The following is a 25,252-nucleotide window of genomic DNA, read 5'->3' on the forward strand; positions in this document are numbered from 1 at the left end:
ACTATTTTAAAGTTTCATCAGTATTAATACTTCCCACAAGACACTTTCACCATAAAAACTGCCAAAGCTCTTGGAGTATTTGACTGTTCTAAATAAAAATCAGGATGTGCAGTTACCATACCTTTACGTCAGTGCCATCTGTAGGCATAAACTCCTCATAAATGTAGGAGCCCGTTTTTCTCACATTGCTTTCAGGGGAATAAACACTGCTCCTGCTGCCAATCTGCAACAGAAATATTTTTCTATCAAAGCCACAGACTGTCTCTCTCTAAGATAGACCCTTTCACTTCCTTAAACATGAAAACTCTCAGAGCTGATTTCTGTCTTCTTCCACAACTTCCCCCCGACCCAGTTTCATGGACAGTTGACTAAACACAGCCCACAAAGGAAAGCTTTCTATAGATAGAAATAGTATATGTTTGTACTTATTAAAATATTTAGAGAGTTGACTAGGAAGTCATATGTATTTAACAGAGATTAAAAATATTAAATAAAGGTTTCCCAAATGACTGAGTACTTCTATACCTTAAAAGGGTATAATGCTATCTCTGTGCAAATATACTGAAGCACTACCAGATTAAGGGCACAGATTCTGAAATTACACAGTACTATGTTTAGGCTATACACAAAGTTACATTACAACTAGCCTCAGTTTGCATACTCACTGCTAGTTGTAATGCCTTTTTAACAAGTCAAAAGTTAGTAGGAATGCATTGTCACTAAAAAAAACCCTTGCTTTGTTTTAGTCAAGAGATCCAGGTCAACAGATCACTCTAACAGCTTCAGTCCCAACTTGTTTGAGTATTTGAGGTGAAAGTTCCACAACCTTCTCAAAAGGAGAAGGTGTATGTTCTCTTCTCAGCTTAGTTTAAATCACCACCATATTGGATCACTTGTATTCTTGAAAATGCATCCGTTCTTACGCAGAACAAGATGGTGGGCAGAAGAACAGAGCTTGTCTGCAGTGTAGATATCCCAGCAGAGCTCCTCTATGTTAAGAAAATTCTCTGCTGGGCATCTGCAGGTAATTACAGATTTTTTGCACTACTTCTGTGACACAAAGGCTATAACTCTGCTAGAGAATTTGGTCTTTAGATTCTGGCTTGTGTAGATCTGCATCTGCAAAGATATTTCTAGGTTTGATTTTTTTTTAAGTCACTATAATAGAACCAAGATTATAGTCATTCAGTACAAAAAATGTTTACAATTTAAGCGTGGCAATTTCCTCACCTTTCGAAAAAGTCTCTGGCTTCCACCGCCAGCAGATGTTGGATAATAAATGTAAACATTGTGGTCCTCGGCACTCACTGGCTTCTCTACAAATGGCTTTTGGAAAATTTCCCCATTCACCTCTACCTGGTCTTCTCCTTCAATCAAACTGCATTCTGGAGAAATGGGCATAAATTAAAGACATTATTATGCAGTAAAGGTATACATAAAGGTCACAACTGCTTACTTTAAAAAATTAACAATTTATTAACATATTTAGTGTTGTTTAACACAAGAAAAATATAGGAAACTATTGAAATTGATTCACCAATTTATGTTCTTATAAATCATGTTTGGATCAATTATTCAAGGAAGGAAACACTAAGAACGGACCCAGATTTGGCACCAGAACATCTCCATGCTACAAACTGGGGATGTACCGCTACTCTATTCTATTCCATCAGTGCTGGCCTCAGCCTTAAAACACTTAACCACCAGTTAACGTTGGTGCACTGGTACCCACACATCACCCTCTTCTCCATAACTTAGAACCTCTCTGCCATTCCTGTAGGTGCAGGAAGGAAACTCACCTTAACTCAGGAGTATCTGTATTTCTTCCTTGCAGACCACTGAGAAGCACTTTCTCAGTGCAACAGTAATTTACAAGCACCATCTAGGCACAGAGAAAGAACACACCAGCATCTCTACCACCCCTGCCTCCAGGATGGATTGATTTAAATCAAAGCAATTTAATTATGATTTAAATGAGCATACATGAAACCTTGATTTAAATCACCAATTTTAATATCACTTTGCCTTTGTACTTTATTTTCCTCAAGAAAGGAAGATTCTCAATGGCTGGTATAATTTGGCACTTCTTTTTAATAACCTGGAGGATAGACTTTATCTATACATATTTAGATAAGCAATTATGTAATTTAACATACATTTTTTCAGGTGCTTAATTGTTACATTTATGTTAGAAAATGGTGAATGACATTTCTTATGGAGTAGATTAATTTTCTATTCAGTTTGTCATTTGTGGATGGAAATTTGAATTCAATTAAAAATGTATAAAACCAGCAATTTAAAATTGTTTGATAAATAAAACTACCTTAAATGTGCAGTATACATAAGGAGAATTAATTTTTCAAAACATGTTTTACATTGAAAACTAAGTGATCTGTTAAAAAAGGATGTATTATCTATACTTCGTGAATTGAACTGATTGCTTCTGGTCACTACGTCCTTTGAGATTTTATAACCAGTAAATCTCATCCTCTAAACTTATTTTTATCCATAGATTGGAGGAGGAAAATATGCTTTCCTTTTTTCAGCTCCCAATTGGTTTCTCAACGTTTCAATTAGCTAGTCACAGAACTAAACTAGTTGAATAAAATGAAATAAAGAAAATATTCGCTACACCTACAGAAGAGGCTACTGCTGTCAAAGGCTGGTCTAGCACATCAACAAACTCTGGTTGCACATGCTTAGTGAGTGACTTCCCCCATTTCACTGGTCTGACTTCTTTTAAAACTTCAACAGCAAATGTGCATTGCCTGAATTTTTTTTATTTAATTTAAACTATTTTTAATAGATTATAGTAAATTTAGCTCTTAATGTGAGTTGTCATAATTTCTCATTTAATTGTAAATTGTTTTTTTAAAGAAAATATTGCATTTTAATAAAAAAATGCTACTTAAATAAAAATGTTTTAAAATCACTGATTTTTTTAATCCACTTTGCTTGCCTGAGTCCCTCAATTCAAAGGAGAGAGGGAGCCAGCCTCAATGCTGCAGCACTTGCTCATAATAATCTCCCTGGTATTACAGAACAGGGAAAGGAGCCATCCTTGTCACATCATTCCACACTGGGCAGACCCAGCCTTGGCACATCCATGTTTTCTTCACCTTAGCACCTCTTCCCTCACGCTCTTATTTCAAGAAAGTGCATATAACCTCTAGAAATCATTTTGTTCCCTGTTTCAAATATTGTACAGTTTTAATGAAAGATCTGTCCCAAAGTATCTGTTCAATCACCTCAAACTGATTGTGTTCACTGCCATGTATAAGAATAGAAACTAATCCCGAGATAGAAATTCAGATTTTTGAGATAATTTATATAAACATGCTACATTTCAACCACAAAGGAAATTAAAAAAACCAAAAATTTTAAAATCTCTGAAACTAAGTATTTATTAATGGAATAAATTGTAAGACTGTATCATAATGGATACAAAAACACTGGATAAACTTTTAGTTCCTTGCATTGCAATTTGCAACTTAATAGGAGTTCACTTCTGTAAAGTTGCCTGTTGCACAAAGTCCAGTCAGCTACAGTATTTGCTTAAGCAGGCTGTGTGCAATTTCCTGCTTATGGTTTGTAGATAAAAAAAGCTGGAGTCTGATTGAAGTGAGTGCCTTTTTCAGAGGAGATGAAAGGTGACGAAGAAATACTGGTCTATCCAATTGTTTAAAATGGTTAAGAAAAGTTCAACAGGAACTTTGAAACTTGATCTACTATCCAACCCTTACTTCATTGCTCACATGCCTGATATTTCCACTGTAGTTAAATTATTGGATCAAATGCAATACACAATAAAAAGGGGAACACAGAGACTTCAACAGAGAAATGGATGATGTAAGTAAATCATAGCTGACTTTAATGAACCATTCTTGAAGTAAGATTTTTGTCATTTATGGCTATCAGCTACAACATTTGCATCTTCATTCCCTTTTCCCCTACCCCGTCTCCTCCAACTTCCTTCCCCCTCTCCCTGTCAACATCAGGTATGAGAATATTTGTTCATGTATATTGGAAGGATCCAGGTTCAATGTCTCTGCTATAAATGTGATTAAGACCTAGTAGGCAAGAGACCTCATTTCTCCAAAAAATAGTCTCTAGCAGCTGACAGGCCAAACCATCCCAGTGATACCAGTCTTGACATCCCATTAGTCCACTTAAAATATCCCATTTTCTTTCAAGCTGCCCCTACATGTGGAATGCCCTTCCTGAAGCAACATACCAGGCCACTATTCACTCCACATTCAAATCCTTTTATGACCTTCCATTGCAGTGACATGAAATATTGAGTCTAAATATACACAACATTAAAAAGAAATCACTATAGTTTCCACTAGTCTTTGCCAGTTTATCTTACTGCTCCAACTCCTGGTCATCCGCTTGTGTTTACTTTGTTATACCAAGTCTAAAGTTAGATTGTTCGACTGTATTATTTTAACAGTTTCTAATCTGGAGGTGGGTATTTAGAGACCTGAATTTCAGAAAGTGCCAACAAGAATCAAATTAAGCTCCCAAATTTTGAGGTACCAATGGGTACAATTTTTCAAAAGTGCCTCATTAACTGAGAGGCAAAGTCTATTTTCAAATGTGACTTACACTTCATTGAAAATCAACCGAAAATGACAGGCACTTTGAAAGTTTTACTCAAAAATTACTGATCAGAATTTTCCAAAATGACCTATGCTCTCTAAACTTCATTATTTTTCCAGTTTTTATGACAGACCAGTCAACTTCCCTCCAAAATGGAAATTAGCTATATTCATGGAACACAACTGTGGTATTCCCCTCAAGCCCAACACTCACTAAACCCGTTTTTCTGGATCCTCTCTCAGTTTTAGATATAGCGGCTTGCAAGACTTGCATACTAAACTAAAATTTGATACATGTATTTTAAAAGTACTAGGGAATCATCAGTAGTAGGTATGCATGCAGTTAAAGATGCACTGATATTTGCATTTCTAGCTAGGACCCAAGCCTAATTTTTCCAGACCCAGTACAAACTTGCAACATAGGTCCCCTCCCACACACATACCACAATCCCTCATCCCATACATACAATCTCATGAGCCATGAAAAAAGTTTGAATTCTGGAATTACGGTTACATATTCTACATTTCTGAAAAATGCCCCCCCCCTGCTATTTTTGTTTAACATAACACCCAGCCTGATAGTACTACAGGTTTGCGGACTATTTTGTAACTTTTTGATCGTTATAAAAGTATTATATCCTGTCAATGTCTTGACTTTTTTATTCTAATGGATCAATGTAACTGCAAACATTTTAAAATTAGGCCACTTAAACTATTTTCCAGCCTTTTTCATTGCACAATCATGAATTAGCCACCCAAAGTCAATCAATGTCTCTTGCAAGTTCATACTCAACAGACAAGATAGGTAGGTGGCTTAACCATTCTTGCCTCATTGTAGAATGCCTGCAGTTTTTGAAGAGTGCTGGCTTGCTGAAACTTTTCAGCTTCTGCCACAGTCACTGACAGTGCGCAAAAAAACAGTGATGCATGTTCTGGCAGCTTTTCTTTATCATCAATTGTCAGTGCCACAGATCCAGTCTCTATATTGAAATCATTTTCATTTGATTTTGTTCATCTGCTTCCCTAGTTAGTATATTGCCTGACTGCAGAAAGGCCTTGTCTGATTTGAAAAACTGGAGAATAGATTGGTGTCCTTTTAGCTTCTTTTAGTTCCCTTTCTTTTACCTCCTTACATTTCTGGCTGCCTTATTTGTATTTATAGCCACCACCAGACATGGCAGTATGGAGTGTGTGTGTGACTGTGAGTGAGTTAGACACTTACTCACATATATTTTGTGCCTGCAAATCTTACCAGAAGCAGCAGCAGCAGCACTGGCTCCCACTGTCTTATGGTGCTTTGCTTTGCCCCTCCCACCAGCTGTCCCTCCCTCCTGCCTATGCACAAGGAACTCTGGGACTGGTAGTTCTTGATATGACAGACCATGTCACAGAGAGGAGCACAAATCTCTCTGTCTCTCAGTCTCAAACTACAAATCCTAGTTTAATTGTACAAGCACACACTCTCTATTCTAGAGAAGGACCTGGGCTGGGCCACGAGGCCCAGCAACTCACTGTTCAGAATGTTGCTTGAGACTGCTCTAACACCACTTCTGATTGGCTCCAGCAAATCTCACAAAATCTGGACAACAGCTACAGGGAAATAAGTTTCTATAAATATCCTCAGGCATGATCTACAATTTAGCCTCAATTTTTTTCCTCATGGTAAGGGGGGTTGCAGCCTGGGCTGGGCCCCCCCAGAGCCTCGGTAAAGTGTACCCTTCCCTCCCCCCCATGTGGAGGCCCTGTTTCTAGTGAGGAAGAAACTTCTGTTTTTTAAAAAATAATGAATAAAGCTGATTCAAATACAATAATTTTAAACAGTCAATTTTCAGGACAGATGGATAAATCTGTATAGCAGTTAAATAGTTAAACTCCATTTTTTCCTAATTTATACATGCAGCCTCACTTTTTTTTGTGTGTGTGGGGCTATTTCACTAGATAAAAAGTGCCTAGGTTGTACCATTTCTACATGCAGAAGGAAGGATGGTCTAATGGTTAGGGTGCTAGCCTGAGACTCAGGAAACCAAAGTTCAATTGCACACAGACCTCCTGTTTGACGTGGGGCAAGTCAGCCACTTAGCCTGTCAAGGACTCCAACTTCAAGGACAGAGGAGTCCACCATGATCATCTAGTCTGGCCTCCTGCTCATTGCAGGCCACAAACCTCACCCACCTATCCTTGTAATAGACCCATAACCTCTGGCTGAGTTACTAAAGTCCTCAAATCATGGTTTAAAAACTTCAAGTTAGAGAAAATCCATCATTTACTCTACTCCAAAAATAGGGTCTCTCCCAATCTGACTGGGGAAAAATTCCCTCCTGACCCCAAATATGGTAATCAGTTGGACTCTGAACATGTCGGCAAGACCCACTAGCTCAGGGGTGGCCAACCCGCGGCTGTTGGCTTATACAAATGCGGCTCGCAAGCCGCATGCGGCTCTTAGCTCTTTGCAGCTTTTTTAGACTCAAAGTGAAATTGACCAGCTGCCCAGGGTAAGAGAAGTGAAATTGACCAGCTGTGGCAGGTAAGAGAAGTGAAAAGACCTGTGATATGGTAAGAGAAGTGAAATTGACCAGTTGCCGTGAAATTGATGGATCAGCGCGAATTTTCTGCTGAGAGTAAGGTAAATATGGCTCTTTGCAGTATCTACATCTATTTTTTGACGCTTCATCTCTGACTGGTTGGCCACCCCTGCACTAGCCAGATAGCTATACTTTCTGACCTCCAAGAGGTAGCTTTCCCTGCTAATTCATCCCATCTTCCATTACTTATAGGCTTTTTGCTTTCTCTTAATCATCTGTTTGAGATGCTCACTCATCCAGTTTGGTCCACAAGCCTTCCCTATGAAGTTTTTCTCCTTGCTTGGGATACAGCTTCAAGTAATTTCTGCAACTTCAACTTAAAGTAATTTCAAGCCCTCTCCATATTCAGATCCTTGAGTTCTCCAGTCCAGTCCACTTCCCTAACTAATTCCCTTAATTTTTTAAACTTTGTCATTTTGAAATCAAGAACCCTAGTTGCAGATGTATCGTTGTTTATCCTTCCATTTAGTTCAAACTGAATAGCTCATGATTCTCAAACTAAGCTTGTCCCCTACTACCAATTCTTCTGTGAGATCCTCACTACTCGCCAATAAATCTAAAATGGCATCACCTCTTGTTGATTTGGTGACTATTTCATGAAGAAATCTGTCAGCTATAACATTAAGGAAAATCTAGGTCCTCCGATCTATACCTGGGAAATTAAAGTCTCCCATGCAATCTCCAGGAGCATTTCTTTCATTATATACAGTCTCTATATTTCAGTTCCCATCTGTAAAATATAGATGGTAGCACTTCCCTTGCCTGACAGGTGTGTTGTGAGTATAAATACATTAAATATCATGAAGCATTCAGATATTAGAGAGATGGGGGTCATAAGCACCTTAGACCAACAGAAGCTTGGACAGTCTAGTTTTATTATGAAGTTATTTGCATATCTGCCATAACTGTTGATTTTGGCCCTTATAGCCCAGGAGCAACATCTTTGTAAGCCTGTTGAAGTGTTAACAGGTTAACAGTCTGTGCAGGGTCCTTGGTACCAATTCATCCCTAGCATTCTCCATAAAGATAGCCCTCAGCCAGCTAAAAATGCTACCTCCTCCTATTGACTCCCTATATATTCTGTGTCCTCTGTGGTCTCATTATGTTGGGCAGAGGGAGACCAGACAAATGCACTTGGTAAAGTTATTCAGCATGGGCTGCTTCTAGTGGACCTCGGCAATTCCAATAGCTGTGAGAAGTGCCTCCCTAGCAGAGCTAAAAACTTTTGTTGTAAGCATCTGCTTCTCCCCATCTCCTTCAACCTTGTAATGAGTAGGAAATCGTTGACTGAGTCAACGGAAAGGGGCACAGAAGAGAGCAGCGGGCAAGCAGAGGGTTCAGTAAGTTAAAGATTACCAATCCAAACAAAATACTTCAAGTTGTAAAAACAGAGCCTTGATAACAAAGTTATGAAAAATCTGTTACCTTTGGGATTGTTTGGATCACGGTTCAGAATTGCATAACGAGGAAGTAAAATGCCTTCAGCTTTGAGAATGCCATACACTTCTCTCCTAAAAGAAGAGCACAAAAGTTATCAAATCAAAGGGACAAAGTCCGAACAATATTTACATTTTATAGTCGATGAGCCCCAAAGCTTACTTTATATAATCATAACTATCATGATACTCTGTTCACATACACAGAGCTTTAGATGTCTATTTAATCAGTTGCACTTCACACCAACATCACTGAACAACTGCAAATTGCAATGGCAATACTTTTAGTTTGTAACAAGACTGGAACAGCAGAGTATGAGACTTGCTCCATGCAAGTGCAATTCCAAAGGTGCTGAAACATTTGTGTACTGTTGCAACAACTTTTGGTAATCAACTTGTAGGAGTTTGAAATTGTAACTTTTTTAATGTACAGAAAGCTCCAGTGTTTCTGTACTTTATAACTATCCATTTGTTAATATTTGGCTTTTCATAATGCAGAGAGAAAAGGTGAGTGAGATCTTTTATTAGGCCAATTTCTGTTGGTGAAAGAGACAAGTTTTTGAGATACCCATAACTCTTCTTCAGATCATGATGCAGACAGAAAAGAAAGTTTACTTTGGATGACAAGGTGGACTCAGGACACCAACATCTCAACAGGCTTCTACTTCTCATAAATTTTGTGGCTAAAAACTTAACAAATAAGCCAAATGAATTCTACAATCAAGTAATGTTGTACATAAGTACAACAAATAGTATATGAACTGTAAGGACATCTGACTTTTTGGGGCATAACTAATTCCTCTGTGCATTTTAATGAGACATCTGTTTGACATAATTTCAAATAACCTCTTTGCTTCACAAGCACTGTTGTGTTACACAATGACTATATTTTGGCCACTACCATTGCCAGTATCTTTCAATGTTTTTCACTAAGTGACTTGTGCAATCAGAAAGTGAAATGCTCATGAAATAATACTTTCAGACCAACAGTAAATACAAATGTTTCCACACAACAAAGTTGAACGTAAAAAAAAATTAAACTCATTTAATTAATTATAAAAACTCAACATCAGGACCTCACTGCTTGAGCTTCACAAACTGAACTGGCTTGGGTCTTATTTTATTTGCTGATTTTCGGCAAAAATAGAGCTGAAGTGGTTTATACCTGACTTGTGATTATTACTTACCTGTCTTGTATGTGATACTGCATATTCAAGTCATTGATTACAAATGGATTCCTGAGTTTTGCATAGGCAACTGCTTTGTCCAGTGGAAATCCTAAACAAGGTTTATTAAGGAATATATATTAACTTACCAGTGTTGTGTTTAAGTAGTTAGGTAAAAAACCCTTCAATTTCAATATTATACACATGACCTGAATGAGTAGTTTTTTATTTTTGTTTTATCAGTGTGATCTATAGCTGAATTGACCTAACAAGACCTAGAGTAGCCCAGTAACTAGGACAATCAAATTAGACTACTAGAAACTCTCTTCCTGGGGCTCCCTGCCCTTTGGTTTCAATCATTAGTAAACTGTGTTCTATGTCCCCAGTCATCGCATAGTTTAGTATTTTGCAAGTGTACAGATAAGAGAGGTACAGGGATGTGGTTACACAGAATTAAGGTTGTTTACAGAACAAGATTCCTCAAGAGATGTATAGAAGTATTTCTTTGAGAGAGAATAGTCCTGTGCTTACTTGGCTGAGGTGAACAAGTATATTTGATAATTTCATAAGAAAATGTTATTTACCAGGTCAACAATTAGATTTCAAATGTCACACCAGACTAGACGATCCTAAACATTTAATACCATAAAATTTAAATGCTGTAATAGTTGAAATACTAAAAGCTGAATTTAAATATTACAATTGTGATGTTAATTTTTTTTCAAATACCCCAAACAAAAGCCCCAAGAAACCACTAGCTTGTAATTCTGCTAAATATTCAATTAAATAAAAAAAAAAAAAAGCCTAAAATGAAGTTTAAAAGTTAGAAAACTGTGCTACTACTTGAAAAGCTGTACCTTTAGAATGAAAAGAAATGAGACAGTCACATAAAGGCCAGTTTTCCACAGGTTCATTCAAAATGACATCCTCTTCAAATATTACCACTGTGATGTACTTAAACATGGAGAGGCGTTCCAGAATTTCATTCATTGGTTTGGACTTGGATTTCTTTGCCATGGAACATATCCCAACCACAATCTGCCTTTCTGGTGGCTAATAAAAATAAAGTTAATGAGAGTTAGTGATGTTGGGGTTTTTTGTTTGTTCATTTGCTTGGGAGAAGGAGTTGATGGGGAGGAAGTGAAAGTGGTTAAGTATTCCCAGTGTACAGTAAGTGCTTTACTAGCCGATGACTAGGAACATTATAGTCCAATTCAACATTTGTAGATCATATTACTTTTAAATTATCATCTAGCAATTTGTGATATTAAATGCTCACAAAAATAGAGTTTTGAAAATTTGCCTTACTATTTCCACATGAAGAATAACGTGACAACTGTCAGCAGCACTAGTGTTGTAATACTTCTTTACCAGTTAAGAGCACTTCTGTACACTTATAAATATTGTTATGGGAGCTTTTCTCAAGCACAAATTTGAGAGAATCAAAAACTGAGCTGTGAACGTCAAAACCCAAAGAGATTATGCAGAAGTGTCCCTGGGAAATTAATGTAAGTAATTTAGACATACCAAGAAGCCCCAAACCTACTTTTATTTTATTACACACTATTGTTACAAGTAAACTAGGATTATTATAACAGGTTAGAGAAAAATATTTCTCTAGTTTTTCCTATTTACTTTTTGCATTTCACAACACTTCCTAAATAGCCAGTTTCACTTTCTTCAAATAGCAAAAGGGTAAAGCAAATTTTTTAGAGATAAGAAAATGTGACTATTTTCAATGGATTTATTTAAATGTGTAGTGTACAACTTTCTCTTAATATATACCATAAAATATATTGAATGCCAATACGTCCAAGTTATCATTGCTATTGGATGCTTTGTTTGCATTTCTTAACTGATTTTAATTGTGCATCCTAATGATGCATTAACAGTTTCTCACACTTTGTTTATAAGCAAACATGCTTAACAATCAATGAAAATCTAGTGATCACTTCCTGGAGAAGTCAGAAGTTTATACATCTACTAATACTATTATGAAGCAAGAGCTGAACTGTATGAACTGTAACTTTAAAAAAGTTATATAGCATAATGATCAGAGGGACTGCAAAGCAAGGGTTGCTATATCAGTCAAGCTAAGAAGTTAGCAAATACATCAACTATAATGCAAAGTTCAGAACCTTCGGAAGTCCAGAAGGCCAGTTATGGTGTACTTAAAAAAAAAAGAAAAGCTACTTCAGTGTGTGAGTTTCTAGAGGCCAGTATAAGAAACGACAGGAGTGGAAAGATGACAGTCAACCACTAAAAGAATGATGAGTAGTTGAGGGAATGGAGGAAGGAAAAAACAAAAAAACAAAAAAACCAAAACTTATTTTCCATCCACTACCCTACCCTGTCATGCCAATCACAAGTGACCATTCAATCATCACATTATCAATTTTAGGTCACTGCTGTACAATACAATGTACATTAAGCTGCAAGATTTCAGAGGCTAAATACTTGCTTACTGACTGAAACTTGTAGCACAAGAAAAAGGCACATACCTGAAGCGCCACACAAGGGGGAAAATGTTCATAATTAAAAAAAAATTATTGACATGTGACTCTTCACATAACACGATTTCATATTAAAGCTGAAACAAGGACCTTACTGAGTGATTTTCTAAATTAAAGCATTTTCTATAATTTTTTCATCTGGGTTAGTAACTTGACTTACCAATAATAGTTATTAAGATCCCATCTTTGTAAGTAATCTGAGCAGGTACTTGTATACTACACTGATGAAAGCCAAATAAGAGTCCCATAGCAGCAACTGAAAGTAGCTGCAAATATGCTAGTAGATATACTTACTCTAAGACCATAAAAAGTCATGTTATTTTTATAGATATCTTTATTTCTACATGCTGCACAAAGGACTTAGTCCTGCAAGGTGCTGAGATGCCTGGCCCCAATCAACTGAAGCACTTAAGCATGTGATTAACTTTGAATTTAGTAGACTACTCATGATTTAAGTTAAGCATGTACTCAAATATTTTGTTGGATTGAGACTAATGTGCTCAGCAACTAACAGGATCAAGCTCCTAATGTATAGTATAATCTCAGTACCCTTAAATTCTCAGAATATTTCTCAGTCTTGAGTTATTTCAATTAAGTTATGCCATTAACTATTCCTTTAAACTATTCCTTAAAAAAAAAAGATACTTTCCTACAGTACTTACAGAATCATACTCTTCATCCTCCTCTTCTGCATTGTCATAGAAATGATCGAAGTCAGCGGATCTAGATGAATCCAATAATTCATCTCCATCTTCACAACCCACAAAGAATCTAGGAGGGTCACTCTCTGTTGCACTAACCGACATCATTACAAGCACTGAAGTGAGCTATGTTGAAACTGTACCCACTTCAGTAACTGAGATACTGTGCACATTCTCAGTAGCTAGAAAACAAATCCTTTGCAGTTCGTCACTTCTTGCACAATCACTTGTTACTGTGACAAAGTCAGCTGCCAAATGCACTTTAACTGCTATCATCAGTTCATTGTTCAGTTGAGTTTTTGCTCCAAAAGAAACAAAACCCCACAGATTATTGTTTCCCTGAGATGTGGCAATCTTTTATCCTAAAGAAAAGAAAGAACAATTCCTGAAAAAAATTATATTTCATTGAACCATTTTTATATCACTATTTTCAATTCATATTCATCTGGGGAAAAAAATACACAACTGGTCAAGGTGGTATTGAAATAATTAAAATCCCAAAACAGACTAAAAGTAGTCTTAAATAAATGTGTATATTTTAAGGGGAAAAGATTATTTCACAGACTGATTCACACTTCAATCACCACAGGATATCAATCATGAAACAAAGGAAAATGAGTCAAATTCAGATTTTTCCCAACAGAAGGGGTGGTAGCAAATGGTGAAGAAGTGCAGAGAATATTTTTTCTTTACCGTTGTTAGAGAAGTGAACAAAATCCTCTTTAAAAGTTCAGAAACTTAACTCCCATTCTTGATGTCAGCTACTTTTACTACACAGATTTCTGATCACATTATGCAACTAAAGACGACAAAAAGAAAGGTTGGACAATAATGTTAGTCAAAAATTAAAGAAGAGAACCTACGTGATTAGAGATTTTAAAGCCTGTTAAGTTCCGCAAGTAGACCTATCCTAAAAAAAATATTCTACAGTAGAGAAAACTATATTTCTACTTAACATGAGTTTTTCCAGGTCTGTGTTGGGGTAGATTAGGTCTTGAGGCCCCCTGCTGGAAGCTTCACCACCCCAACTCAGAAAAGGGCAATAGAGAGGTCCTCCACACTGCCTAGAACAGCTGTGTGGGGAGCAGCCAATCAGGGTTCAGCAGACTAGCATAAGAAGAGTTGCAGGGCCTGAGCAAGATCAGTCATCAGTTCCTTGCTGGAGCTGGAGGAGTGTGGATGGTGTACCTGACTGGCTGAGGGAGCTACAGGACCTTGGACAGAGCAGTGCTGGCAGAGAGGGTCGGAAGAGAGAAGCTGCTAGGACTCCATCAGGACAAGGCCCTGAGGTAAGAGTGAAGAAGGTATGGGGCTGCGGGGAAGTGGCCCTGGGAATCATAGCAGCAATGCAGTTTAATTAAAGGGACATGGCGGATGGCTGCTATCTACAGGTCCCTGGGCCGGGACTCGGAGTAGAGGGCAGGCCTGTGTCCCATCCCCACCAGCCACTGACAAAGTGGCCTGGACACTGAACAGTGCATATCCCTGGAAGGGGGAAACAGACCTTTTTAGTGGCCCAGCTGAAGAGCTGGGACCAGAAAGGCCCAGAGAGATGAAGAGTCTCCGGGGAGGGAGCCCTGGGGGGATGGAGCCACACACCAAGGCCGGGACTGCCTGAAGAGCATGGACAATTTGAGACAGCCCAGAAGAGGCTGAGAGACAATGCAAATCAGGCCCTCTGTTTGATTGTTTCCTTGGAAGGGGTTTTTATTACTCATACAGACTATGTGTAACTCAGCCGGAGTTACTCACCACAATTTGAGTGTGCGCAAGCACACACACTTGGCCCATGTGGTGCTTGCGAGAGGTAAGTGTGACCTCATTACAAGGTAATTTTTTTTTTTTTTTTAAATTCAAAATGACCGGTACTTCACCTTTTATACTAAAGAGATAATACAAAGTTAAAAATTTGCAGTGCCTTTCATTTGAGCATAAAAGTGGTTTACAAATATAAAGGCTCAATGTTCTTATAAGGTAAGCATATATTATGCCTATTTAAGCAGAAATCTGAAGCACAACAAAGTAACTTGGCCAAGATGGTTGTATATAGAACCAGAGAGCTCGGATGATCAATTCTATTTTAATCATAGCTTTTGGGATCCACACAGACAAAACAAAGAATCGCAATTACTGGAAGGTAAGCAACTGTTCTTTCTCGGAGTCTTTGCGTTTATCCCATTTTTGGAGACTAGCTAGCTGTTCTAAATTAATAGGAGGCAAGTTAAGAAGTCCTAACTACAGCTAATTAAGAACTGTTATCACCAAATCCAGGGTATAATGTTTGATAAAGGTGTGGGTTGAGTGCAAAATTACTGTTCTGCATATCTGATATACAAATATTTTAGGCATGTTGAAGAATAGTCTGGGCTGTAGTTGAATAGGCCGCAGTTCCTGACAGAAGGGGCATGTCTACCCGTTGGTAACAGACTGCAATGCACTGAGTGATCCAGTTGAACAATAATCTCTGGGATGAGATTGCCTGACCTTGCATACCCTTTCCCAATTTCAAAAATAGGGTGATTTTTTTTAATGGCTTTGTCCTGTCTAAGTAATAAAGAAAAACTCTAAAAACAAAGAATTTAACTTTATTTCTTCACAGATTTCAGGGTGCTTTGGAGAAGAAAACAAGGAAGTTGATGGTTTAAATGGAAAAATTAAACACAAAAACCAAACACCTGGACATCAACTTATCCATGGGAGTCTATAGGGGCAGAAGGTGGTTGCCATTAGTACCTGAAACTCACTAATGCTCCTGGCTCAGATGATGTCCACCAGGAAAACTTAAGAATGAGATGGTGCAGAGAGCACTTGGATAACAGTTCAAAGACGAGGTGGTGACAGTGTATAAGGCACAAGGTCTCAGGATAGGGAAGGTTCCCAAATTGGGGCTGTTGAGGGGTGGGGAAGGGAGAAATAACTATGAACCATTCCTTTTAGAATTTTTATAGAATATTTTCTCATCCTATTGTCTAAATTTTAACAGGAAGGTGGCAAGCTACAATGGCAGTTATATGGACCACGATAGAACTGATGAGGAGGACTGATAGCTTGATCTTGAGGATGTAATCCTGAATCTTGGTAAAAGAAGATTGCAATAGACTGAGACTCTGTTGTGAAGCCTAAACAGAATCTCTTCCACTTTGATCTGTAGACTGATCTTGTAGACTACTCTTTATCGGGATCATAGACATGCATGAAACAAACCTTGTTAGCTCTGATTAGCCAGTCAACTTCCCAGCTATTAGATGTAGAGATGTGGGGACTGGATGAAGACTTTGTCCTCAATTTTGAGAGAGTAAATCTGGAAGACTAGGGCACATGATCAGTCACTGCATGGACAGATACAATAAGTCTGTAGCCAGTAAGGGGCTGTAAGTACTGCCGGGACTGCATTCTGACCCATCTTCCTTGAGTATCAGGGATGAGTGGGGTGGGAGGGAAAGCATAGAGAAGACCTTGGGAACTGGAGAGGAAGAAAGCACCTGAAGGAATCTTGAGCTGGTACCTGGTCTGGAGCATCAGAGGGTATTTGTTGTTCTTTTTGATGGCAAGTAGGTCTTTCACAAGGGAGACTAATTTGCAGAAAACAAGCTTTACAATGGAATCCTTCAGTGACTACTTGTGATTGGGCAAGTATTGTCTGCTCAGGTAATCCCCCAGATCACTATTTGATCCTGTGAGGTGAAGGGTCAGAGGAGCTACCTCATGAAATAGCACCATTTCTACATCTTAACTGCTTCCTAAGAGGCAATAAGCAGACATTTCCCAGCCTGTTATAATACATCATGGATATGTTGTCTATCAGGATCTGTACTGTGATTCTTTTCAGGAACAGTAAGGCAGCTCTGCAAGTTAATGGAATCAGCTGGAAGTCTAGCACACTGATATAGAGAACTCCTTCCAGAACTACATACCTTGAATTTGTAGGCGGTTTAGATGAGACCATCAAACTGCTGCATCTGTAATTAGTGCAAGCCTGGGAAGAGAAGTACAGAACAGTACCCCTTTGCAGTCATCCAAGTAGGGTAGATGTGTATTCCTTGTCATTTCAAATAGGCTACTATTATTGTCAGGTATTTTGTGCACACACTCAGGGCTGTAGACAGATCAAAAGGTAGTATGCTGCAGTGGTAGTGGGTGTATCCCACTGAAAACTAATCTGGCCCACAGAAAATATAGTAATCACTATGTGAAAGTAGGCATCCTGAAGGTAGAACTGCAAATGAATCCTGAGCTTCTAGAGCAGATGATGGAGACTAGCATCCCCCTTCTGAATTTGAGTTGGCATATGAGTTTGTTTAGGTGCTGATATCCAGGCTAGGACACATTCCCCCTTTATTTTTGGGGAAAGGAACTAGCAGAAACAGAAACCCTTCCCCTCTCAACATGTGTAGTACTACTTCTAAGACTCATAGCTGAAGAAAGAAATAAGCTTCTTTCCTCTGTTCTGTATTGTGAGATGGGTCCCAGAAAAGGGACAAGGAAGTAAGTAAATTGGAGAGGGTCAAGGACTGGAATTTGTGGAATAGCCTTTGGTAATCTCCAATACCCATTGGTATGCTGTATGAATCCCAGGCCATGGCTGAGAAGCGGCAATCAATAATGGAGGGAGGGGAAGTGATGCTATGTGTGGGATTGCTACACGGCTTTCAACTTGAGCATCAAACCTGCTGTTTGGAAGGGAATGCAGAGTGAGTAGTATTAGAAGAGAATGGGCTCTTGTGGGAGAAGCTAAATTATTTCTTCTAAATACCATCAGAAAATTTCTGTTACTGATAGGAGGAAACTTTCTGAACTCTCTCTCTTATTTTAGAGGTCTTCTCCTGAGAGCAGATGTATAAGACATCCAGATATCTCACAGCAACTTAAGAGTCATTTACAATATGCAAATACAAAAACTCATCCATGCAGGAGCTCAATAGATTTGGTCCTTCGAAGTGGAGATCTTCTCCAGGCATTTGGACTTCTGAGGATTGTAATGAAGACATCCTTTTCATGGTGATTGTTATAGCCACGGAACAGGCTACTTGGAGCCACATTCTGGCTACTAATTATTCCTCTCAAACAATGGCTAGGGAAGCTCAATGAACAACAATACTCTGTCCCAGGCTAGGTAGTCAGATTTAGCTAATAGGGTTTGACAGTTGGCTGTCTGTAGTTGAACAGATGCTTGAGTATAGATCCTTCTACACTTTATCTTCAGGAGTGTGATTTTAGGTAGTCTTGTCTGCTTGGATTTCTCCTGTGTGGCAGATACTACTAGGGAACTAGGAGTCAGATGCAAGTAGAAATACTCAAATCCCTATTGAGTGACTTGGTATCTTTTCCCCTGATCATTTTATATTGGAGGTAGAAAGGCTAGAAGCTGCCATAGGTCATTTGCAGGCTTCTAGGATTCCATTTATTGGCATTGCCAATCTTCCTGGGAATTAGGATGCAGAATGTCAATTTATTTGCTCTCTCCTGTACTACAGGAAGTTCAGTGTCCGTTACCCTTCCCAGCAACTCCTGAAAGAACTTGAAGTCATCAGGAGGTGGTACAGGATCAGTTGTCACCACTTCATCCAGAGAGAAGGAAAGAAGATCTTTAGGTTAAGAGGTATCTCCTGTTGATCTTTGAAAATTTTCAACCACTCCCTCCTGTTCCTCAACATAGTATGCTTTCAAGGTGTACCAAGTTAAACTGTATGTGCCATTTATACCCTGACTGACAAACAGGCATTCTGTTTTACAGTTTAATCTGTAAACAGCTGTACTAGTGAAAAAATGTGTTTTTTCAGAAGATACCCGCTGAAGTAAGATTCCTTTAAGGGGAATTTCAACAGAATGTACATCTTGTTCATATTTCCTGCTTTAAGTTACAAGTCTTAGCCCTTCCTGTTCATGCTCTCCATAATTCATTTCTTGACCATGCATAGCAGCAGCATACCAAACTGTTTTGCTTTTTTACATCGAATAAGGTACCAGAAATAAAACAGCAAATTAATAAATCAAAACCAAATATATAGATATAGATGCATGCAAAATTAATCCTATCCTACAGCTGGGCGGGTTGTATTCCAGTGATATAGATCTTCAAACATTCAGCAATAAAACTGCCAAACTAGGCCTTTGAGGTTTTTACTTCAGTGATGCTCTATACAAGTTCTGGAAATCAACACCATCTCCCTCTTCCCCAAATGTATTCTAAAATAGGCATTATAATCCAAAGAGCACTCTTTGCCAAGGTAAAACCTAATCTTCCGATTCAAATGCACTTCCCCTTCAGCAGTTTTCCCTGTTCCCAGAAGCTTCCACCGAAATCCACCAAAATATTGGGATTTACCATATTCACCTACATAAGTTAGTATTTCAGCAACTGCCAGAAACAAAGCAACTGCACCAATAGTAGCAATGGTGTATGTGCTACTGTAGAAAGGGCTCTGGATTTTATTACTCTTATGAAATCCTGATGAAACCTAACACATAAGCTCTTCTGACACAAAGATAAATAAGTACTATTGCATCTGTGCCACTACTGTTAGTTGCTGAAATAAGGGTATTAATTTTGCTAATGTGCACACACAGGAAAGTAACAACATTACCTCTTCTGCACTTTAGGGGGTAAAAATCATCACTTTTTAAAAAATTAAAATTACAATATATATTTTTTTGTTCTCTTTCAGGGAGGGCTGTATCATACTCCCAGTAACTACCAACTAAGTGTTTTATCTACACAAATACCTCCTAAATAAAAAATTATACAGAAAAAATTACTTCCAAATATACCATCGTCAAAACGTAATTTCACTTACATTTTGAAATTAAAACTATTGACTTTTACAAAAGTCATATACTCATTAATTAAGGGAATTTAATTTAGTTGGCTTTTAAAAGCATTATCCATCATTTGATTTTAGTTCTTATCGTCAAGATGGTTATATTTTAAGTTTTCCTTCCATTCTCTCCCATTCAAATTCAGTAATAAAAAAAGATCTACAACTCAAGTGGTAAAGAACTAAAGCAGCATGTGCAACTGTATGTAGCAGCTAAGGAATCTATCCAACTTCTGAAGACTAAAAATCATGTGTTGCTATTTTCAGGGTATTTCAGCCTAAATTATCCAGGCGGGGGAGAAGAAAAACAGAACAGCATTGATGGCAAGTATGTTGTTTGGATGCCCTCAGTAAGTTGTCAAAAACTACATTCAAGATGCACGCTATTCTCTGGAACAACTATGCCGTTATCAAGAACTAAGTGTTAGAAATATTTGACACTTACTGTCAACTATGTTCTGTGGCTGAAAAAAGCCAGCTTCACAGTGTAATAAAGCCCGTACACTGAGCACATCAGGTTCATAGTGCAGCAAGCTTATTGATGGCACAATTAAAAAAAGGGTACACATGCTGACCAAACCAACTATTGATTAGTCTAGAGCCATTTGCCAGCATTTAAAGGCATTCAGTATTATACAAGTAGAAGTTTTTTGCCTTTGGAACTTTATTTAGCCCTCTATTCAGAAAGATACTGACAAATAATGTTTGCTTACTCATTTGTTTCCAATACCTTATTAAAAGTCTGAAAATAAAATGTTTCTCCCTACCACTTTACTCTCCTTGCATGTGGCAGACAGTAATTTCTTTCCCATTGCTATGAATGGAGTTTTATCTGACTAAAAATTCTGGTTTTGCAACATAATTGATGATGTAACAGAAGACTAAAGATAAGGTTTGTGGAGTTGCTGCTGATGTGGAGACAAAGGAGGGAGCATAGCAGCACAATATGTAGAGCTTGAATAAAGTCATGACTTTGTTCTCAAGAGGACTATAATCCCAGGAGAAGCTTCAACTAGAATGGCCCAGGATATGGCTCTCAGGTTTAAGGAATTATTTTAAGTGGCAGAAATGAAGATGTGGAACCTCTTACTAAAGGGGACCAAACCAAAGTCAGACTATACCTTTGTTCAGATTGAAATGCAAGAACCACATCTTTAATAGAGCCTAACCCCAGTAAAAGCATCTTCTCAAGCCCGATACAATCAGGAAAATTTGCAAGGAGGAGGAGGAAGAAAAGACAGAAACACAGTAAACAAAAACAGTTATGAAAATATTGCCATCCAGGCTACATTCAATACTTTACTTGTTGTACAGTACTATATAACTTACATGGTAATAAGACATAAGAAACACAAAAGATGGTACATATTCCCAATTTTAAGGATAGATTTGAGGTTTTAAGATCTCTGATCTGTTTAAAGTAATAGTTAAATACGGATTTTCCATTTTGATATTAATCTTCCCATAAAAGCATTATAAAAAATGTTTAACATGCTAAAATAGTTCCTGAGATGTAGTCAACATCTGCCAGACATTAATGACATGGGCTGGATCTTTTAAAAGAATTAAAAAATCTCTATCCTACTATCAACCCATAAACCATGCATAATTCTGATTTTAGGAATTTCTCACATGCGGTTTTTCATACAAAAAATAGAACTTTTAATATAGAATTAGTTAACTTACTAAAATTTACTACAACATATAAAAAAGAATTAAATGAGCTTAAACCAGTAGATGAATGCCAATAACTATTATAAAAGGGGATAGAAATTTCACCAAAAAAAAAAAAAAAAAAAACAAATGCACAGAAATTATGAATCAAAACCCACCAAATTAGGACTCTTCAGCTCTCACTGATGGGTATGTATTTTTCAGAGACAGATTACAAAATTAAATCCCATCTTCCATAGACAATACAGTAGCGGCTCTTTGCTTAAAAGTACGGAAATAATCACAAGCAACAAAACCCTATGTGAGCACAACAGGTTTAAAGTTGACAAGCGTCTCTATAATTTTTCTTTTTGTATCAGACACACTAGATGAGCAATTAAATTAATACACAACCGAAGTCAACAAACTGGCTGAAAGAGTGTTTCTAAAAGCCTGTGGGCCACAGCTGAACTGACAAAACATCTAGTAAAGCCTGTGCTGTTTCTCATAAACCTGATGTTAAACAAGACTGCTGTCGCATCATACTGTGTAACAATGCACACTGAGCTGTTATTTCACAATATTCAGAGACACCTTTAACAGACGTAAATTATATATTAGGGAGATCGCTATTTGAAAGTTACCCCTTTTCACTCTTTAATGTCATTTTTTCCAGTCATTTGGAAACAAGGGCCTACATTGGACACTGATTGTGGGTATCCTGATTTTTCCAAACCATTCTGTTTGAAGGAGAATTGCAACTATTACTTTTTGTACAGAGCTGGAAAAGAAAAAAAAAAGGGGGGGGGGGAAGTGTGATGTAAGAGCAATATTATGCCATGGGGGCAGGGAGAAAAATCACAGAAGCATCATATTGAAACAGATAAGCCTACTCAGTTTAATTCTAAGTTCCTGTTGGACCCTGGGGAAATATTCTGAATAAAAATTGATATCAACTGCTCTCTCCCCACTTGTTTCTGATTGGAGCTGAGAGGCTACAACTGGAGAGAACGAGAAGAGGGAAAATATAAACCAAAAGTTTCCCACAACAATTTCATAAGGAAATAGGAATATGAAAAAAGCAAAATGCAGGAATTAAAGTTTTTCAGCTACTAAACTAGATATATCTAATTCAAATAAATATAAATATGCTTTATTACTGCTGTATTTTAACAGCAGATTGGTCTTGCAATGTTATCTCCTCAGCTCCCTCGCAATGAATGCTACACCCTAATTTCTCAATCAGAAAGGAGAGGTACAGAATAATATTCATGACCAACACTACAGATAGGAAAGCTACAAATGAGCAACAGCTCTCATCTGGATGGGAAAATGGTCAGAATCTAAATATACAGTATTCCAAAAAGAAGGTTAAATGATATCTTGCTGTTCAAGTTGCATTCCCATCTTTGGGTACGTCTTCACTGATGGCAGCAAATTCGCTGCCATCAGATCGATCTATCTGGATCGATTGAGTGGGTCTTCACTGATCGCTCAATCGATCTGGAAGATGACACGTTAAAACCACTCCCTCAAGTGACGCAGCGCACTGAAGATGTTGCGTAAAAAAGGAGTTCCAAAGTCAATGGGAGTTATGCAAGCTATTCTGTGTAGCTTGTGTAACTCCCATTGACTACCACTGAATTTGAAGGTAAGTGTAGACCAGGCCTCAGGTGTTAATTTTTTACACAAAACTTGTAGCTCCACTTGAGTACCAGCAGGGTGTTTCAGGACTGGAGCATCATATTGCTTCCTTAAATCTTCTCAGCAAAACTGTACAAACAATTAAAACATCTAAAGAAAGCCACATTATCAAGCTTCATACAAAAGTATTTGTCTTTCCAGGGTATGACAGAAGTCACCAATATAGCAAATTTGCCAAGTCTGTGACTAGTCTGTGGAGCTACTTTCCCTGTATAATCAATTTAAGTACAGTGCAATATTCATTGGTTCCTCTCCTACAAGGGCAAAAACACTAAATCAAACACAGAGATGTTTCTGTTATCACAAGATCTCCTTCACATGTCCACACTCAGACAACACATCCTATTGAAATAGATTTAAGAAAAGTACATATACATTTTAAAACATCAAAACATTGCAAAAACATCCTAATATTTGAAGCCAAGAAACTGTGAAAATAACTTGTACTGTCCCCTAACATTCCCATTCCCTGAATTAAATACAAAGACAAGACCATTCTACGTCTCCACGTGTTTCAGCAATCATACTAGTTTCTACAGCCAAGGGGAGGAGAGCTCTTGGGTTCAAGGTGCATGTAATAACATCACTTTCAAATCCCTTTTCATTTATAGATCTATAGAAATAGTATTCAGAGTAATACCACCACCATTTCAGATAGGGAAATTGAGATGCAGAGAGGTTAAATGAAACATTCAAGAAAACAGTGAATCAGCAACTATATTGCAGTAACAAAGTCTGGACTCAGAACTGGGCCAAGCTGTATGGACCATGATTCTCTCCCACACTCTAGAAACTTGCTTCTGGAAAACGAGGTTTTAGAGTCACTATGGGGAGGATGGAAGCAGATACGAGTTACCTTTCTAAAATCCCAGTGTAGCTCACACTATAGATCATTTTTTCCTAAAATATTCAATTTTTTTACTGAAGTTTCCATTGTTGGTCTCTTTCAAGTGGTAACGTATTTTGTAAATAGTTTATTCTGTGTTTGTAAAAGAAAGTGCATAACAAATATTTGGTTAATGTTATGGCTGCACACTGAAAAATGTCAGCTGAGAAATGCAAAAGTTAAGGTTTCATCAGCACCAATGATCTGGTTCACTGCCCTACTGTACTAAGTGCTGTACAAACACAGGAAGATAATTTTGGGGACAAAGACTTTCATACTAGATGTAGTCTTACTTACAAACAAATGTAAAAAAGAAAGAAGGGGGAAGACAAAAGTAACAGCAAAAAGATCAGACTGTTACACAACTTGATGGGTCAAAAATCCTTAGAATGCCCGTCACTGTCTATTAATGAAAATCGGGTATCCCCATCTGCGGCTCAACCCAGTCATCAGTATTTGGCTGATTAACTTCAGGCATCAAAGCAGAAATGGATCTTGAGGAGAAATATGAAGTAGTGTTACAAATTAGCTCAAAGAGAGCATTCCATGTGCAGAAAGCAAGGAGACTTGTGACAAATGTGAATTCAAGTTGGCAGAGTAGACTGAAAGGGTGACATTTTAAGAGGCCAGAGTACATAAATGGGGAAGCACAGTATTTTTATGCCCATTTAAAAATACTTAAATGTTTGTACTCCACAAAATGCCATATGGTGAATATCATTCAAATTTAGGAGATTACCTATGTGCACTTGTAACCATTGTGTACATTACAGTGCATGCACCTGTTTAGACTTAACTGCTTCAATCTATCCCCCCAAATGAGGCAGTTTGATATTATGCAAAAATAGACAAGATATTATCTTTATTCTTCATACAGCAATATATCTAAAGAAAAAATAAGATAAAGTACTGGCACAGAAAAATCTATGACTGAAAGGAATGAACACCATGCATTAACTAGTTCGAAAACAATCCTGACACAAGCCACTTTACTGGAAGGAAATGCTGATAATCATTGCTATGTATTGAAAAAAAATTATTTCAATGGAGTACATGCCATGGTGAGATAGCAACTTTATAGGTCCAAGAAGCAATCTGGTCAAGATACAAAGATATTAACAGCTATGCTGCCAAATACTACAACGAGCTGATGTCTGTACACATTGCAAATGTCTGCACCATATTCATAATGCAG

At 37.7% G+C, this 25,252-nt stretch overlaps 1 protein-coding gene across 14 annotated transcripts in view; it reads right to left on the reverse strand.

The window, feature by feature from the left end:
* The window catches only part of PPIP5K2 (diphosphoinositol pentakisphosphate kinase 2), an 87,795-nt gene that overhangs the window by 59,647 nt on the left and 2,896 nt on the right, over positions 1-25,252 (reverse strand). For all 14 annotated transcript variants that reach the window (XR_010923971.1, XR_010923970.1, XM_067569048.1 and 11 more), the window contains exons 2-7: positions 12,961-13,361; positions 10,643-10,838; positions 9,807-9,897; positions 8,609-8,694; positions 1,231-1,385; positions 122-223 (exon numbers count right to left, since the gene is read on the reverse strand). Coding sequence is in view for 12 of the 14 variants with exons in the window: in XM_067569048.1 (XP_067425149.1) it covers positions 122-223; positions 1,231-1,385; positions 8,609-8,694; positions 9,807-9,897; positions 10,643-10,838; positions 12,961-13,107 (777 nt within the window). In the remaining 2 variants the exon portion in view is untranslated. The remainder of the gene's footprint in view (positions 1-121; positions 224-1,230; positions 1,386-8,608; positions 8,695-9,806; positions 9,898-10,642; positions 10,839-12,960; positions 13,362-25,252) is intronic.

The sequence above is a fragment of the Emydura macquarii genome, unplaced genomic scaffold (genome assembly GCF_026122565.2).
Source record: "Emydura macquarii macquarii isolate MOO-44397 ecotype Brisbane River unplaced genomic scaffold, CSIRO-AGI_Emac_v2 contig_2897, whole genome shotgun sequence".
Classification (NCBI taxonomy): domain Eukaryota; kingdom Metazoa; phylum Chordata; order Testudines; family Chelidae; genus Emydura; species Emydura macquarii.